General features: G+C 69.2%; 1 protein-coding gene across 1 annotated transcript; it reads left to right on the top strand.

Moving 5' to 3' along the window:
* The first annotated feature begins 239 nt into the window (after nucleotides 1-239).
* On the top strand, nucleotides 240-1,882 carry MRPL2 (mitochondrial ribosomal protein L2). The gene is made up of 6 exons (XM_059832966.1): nucleotides 240-498; nucleotides 585-726; nucleotides 815-930; nucleotides 1,020-1,130; nucleotides 1,475-1,548; nucleotides 1,638-1,882. Exons 1-6 carry the CDS (start codon nucleotides 240-242, stop codon nucleotides 1,848-1,850), a joined length of 915 nt encoding a protein of 304 aa, XP_059688949.1. The 3' UTR covers nucleotides 1,851-1,882.
* The last annotated feature ends 407 nt before the right edge of the window (nucleotides 1,883-2,289 follow it).

Below are 2,289 nucleotides of genomic sequence, written 5' to 3'. Positions count from 1 at the left end.
TGGCTGTCGCTGTCCCGGTCGCGGTGGGGCGGGGCGGGAACCGAGCCCAACACCACCCGCCCGCCCACCTCAGCGGCGCAGCCCCTTTAAATCCAACATGGCCGCCGCCGCCCCGCCGGCAGACGCGCGCCACCTGGCGGCGGCCCCGCCGGTCTCCAGCGGTGTGGCCCCGCCCCCGCGCGCCGCTTCCGGCGGAGGCCCCGCCCCCCCGCCTGGGCGCAGGCGCAGTGCCGGCGGCGATGGCGGCGGGGCTGTGCCGCGCCTTCGGGGCGCTCCTGCTGTCGGCTGCGCCGCGCCGCGCCGGGCTCCCTGCCGGGCTGCCCCGCGCCCCGCCGCCCGGCCCCCCGTCCTGCCTGCCGGGGGGGGCGCTGGCGGCTGCCCGCCGCGGGCTGGGCGGCTCGGCGCCGCGCTGTACCACCGACCCGCTCTGGAAGTGCCGGGTCAAGTACACGGTGCGGCCCGTGGGCATGAAGAAGACGGGCGGCCGCGACCACACAGGTGGGCGGGCGGGCGGAGGGGCGCGGCAGGCGCCCAGGGCCGGGGCGGGCCCGCCTGCAGCCGCTGCCCTGTTCCCTGTCCCGCAGGCCGCATCCGCGTGCGGGGGATCGGCGGGGGACACAAGCGGCGGTACCGCATGATCGACTTCCAGCGGCTGCGCTACGAGGAAGGGGCCCCGCCGCAGCCCTTCACCGAGAAGGTCATCAATGTCCGATACGACCCGTGCAGGCGAGTGCGGGGTGCGGGCTCAGCCCCGGGCCCAGGCGGTTGCACCTGTGGTGAGCCCCCCCCCGCCCACCGTGGGTTCCCCGTGCAGGTCGGCTGACATTGCCCTGGTGGCTGGCGGCAACCGGAAGCGCTGGATCATCGCCACGGAGAACATGCAGCCGGGGGACATCATCAAGAACTCATCTCACATTGGCAGGATGGCAGGTGCATGCCAGGGCCAGGGGTGGCTGTGCCAGCCCTGCCAGGGCCTTGTCAGCTGCTCCTTGCCTGGCTCATCAGCTTCTGTCTTCCAGTGTCAGCCAACGAAGGGGACGCCTACCCGCTGGGGGCTCTGCCTGTCGGCACGCTGATCTGCAACCTGGAGAGCCACCCTGGGAAGGGAGCGCAGTACATCCGGGCAGCTGGTGCGTCCCGGGGCAGGGGACCCACTGTTTGTAGCCGGGTTTGGCTTGGCACAGGTGGAGAGAAGGTCAGCGGGGCACCGCTCTTGGTGGCCAGTGACAGGGAGTTGCTGTCCTCTCTTCTCCCCATGTTAGGGTGCAGAGCAGCCCTCCAGGGAGGCGTGGACAGCTCTGCCCCGTCACTTCCTGGTGATGCCTTGAGGTCCTGTCTTCAGGAAGAAGTGCTGCACAAAGGGCAATGGCGGGGGCTTTGAGGACTTCCCAGCATGGGGATATGCTTGCCATGGGGTGGGATACCTTGTCCTGGTGTTCAGGGCAGCCGCCTCTTCTCCTCTTGCCTGCTGCAGGGACTTGTGGGGTGCTGCTGAGGAAAGTGAATGGGACGGCCATTGTGCAGCTGCCCTCCAAGAGGCATATGCAGGTAGAGGAGCTGTGCTGTCCCTGACCTGGCTGCCTGGGCATGCAGCCATGCGTCCCCAGGGAGGCCTGCAGCCATTCTCTGTCCCCTAGGTGCTGGAGACCTGCGTGGCCACGGTGGGCCGTGTGTCCAATGTCGACCACAACAAGCGGGTGATTGGGAAGGCGGGCCGGAACCGCTGGCTAGGCAAGCGCCCGCACACAGGCTTGTGGCATCGCAAGGGTGGCTGGGCCGGGCGCAAGATCAAGCCTCTTCCGCCCATGAAGAGCTATGTCAACCTGCCACGGGTCACAGCACAGGAGTGACGCCAAGGGCCAATAAAGCGTTCTCCACACCACTGTTGTCGCGTTACAGCTGCCTTTTGTGCCCAGGGCCTCGGGGTGCTTTCCCCATGGGACGCATTGGGCTGTGTTCAGCCGCTGACAGGAGTTGGGCTGCCAGGAGAGATGAGTGCGGGGCTGTGGGCTGCCTTGGCTTGAGCTTGGGGTGGGTGGGAGTCTCGGTGGGGTCAAACAGAGCTCTGCACAATCGTGCCAAGCTTGACTGCGGCACAGCCAGGCTCTCCCCCCGCCCCCCAGCTTGCGGTTCAGTGAAGGCAAGCAGGCAGCCGTGCTGTAAGGCAGCGAGGTGGCTGCCAGCCAGGGTGACCTCGGCGGCTGGGGAGCACAGACCTCCCAGCCCCGGTAATGCCCCTGCTGCCCTCCTGGTCCCACACTGCCCTACCCCGCTGCCCCCCAGGTGCCG

Source organism: Gavia stellata, chromosome 37, assembly GCF_030936135.1.
Source record: "Gavia stellata isolate bGavSte3 chromosome 37, bGavSte3.hap2, whole genome shotgun sequence".
NCBI classification, from domain to species: domain Eukaryota; kingdom Metazoa; phylum Chordata; class Aves; order Gaviiformes; family Gaviidae; genus Gavia; species Gavia stellata.
Note: the sequence above shows the minus strand (reverse complement) of the source record. Positions and strands in the feature narration are given on the sequence as shown.

What these genes read in the sequence shown, in the direction of transcription:
- MRPL2 (XM_059832966.1), top strand. Translation starts at nt 240, where the DNA reads ATGGCGGCGGGGCTGTGCCGCGCCTTCGGGGCGCTCCTGCTGTCGGCT. An exon ending in GGGCGGCCGCGACCACACAG is followed by an intron (nt 499 to 584) that starts GTGGGCGGGCGG and finishes CCTGTCCCGCAG; the next exon opens with GCCGCATCCGCGTGCGGGGG. An exon ending in CCTCCAAGAGGCATATGCAG is followed by an intron (nt 1,549 to 1,637) that starts GTAGAGGAGCTG and finishes TCTGTCCCCTAG; the next exon opens with GTGCTGGAGACCTGCGTGGC.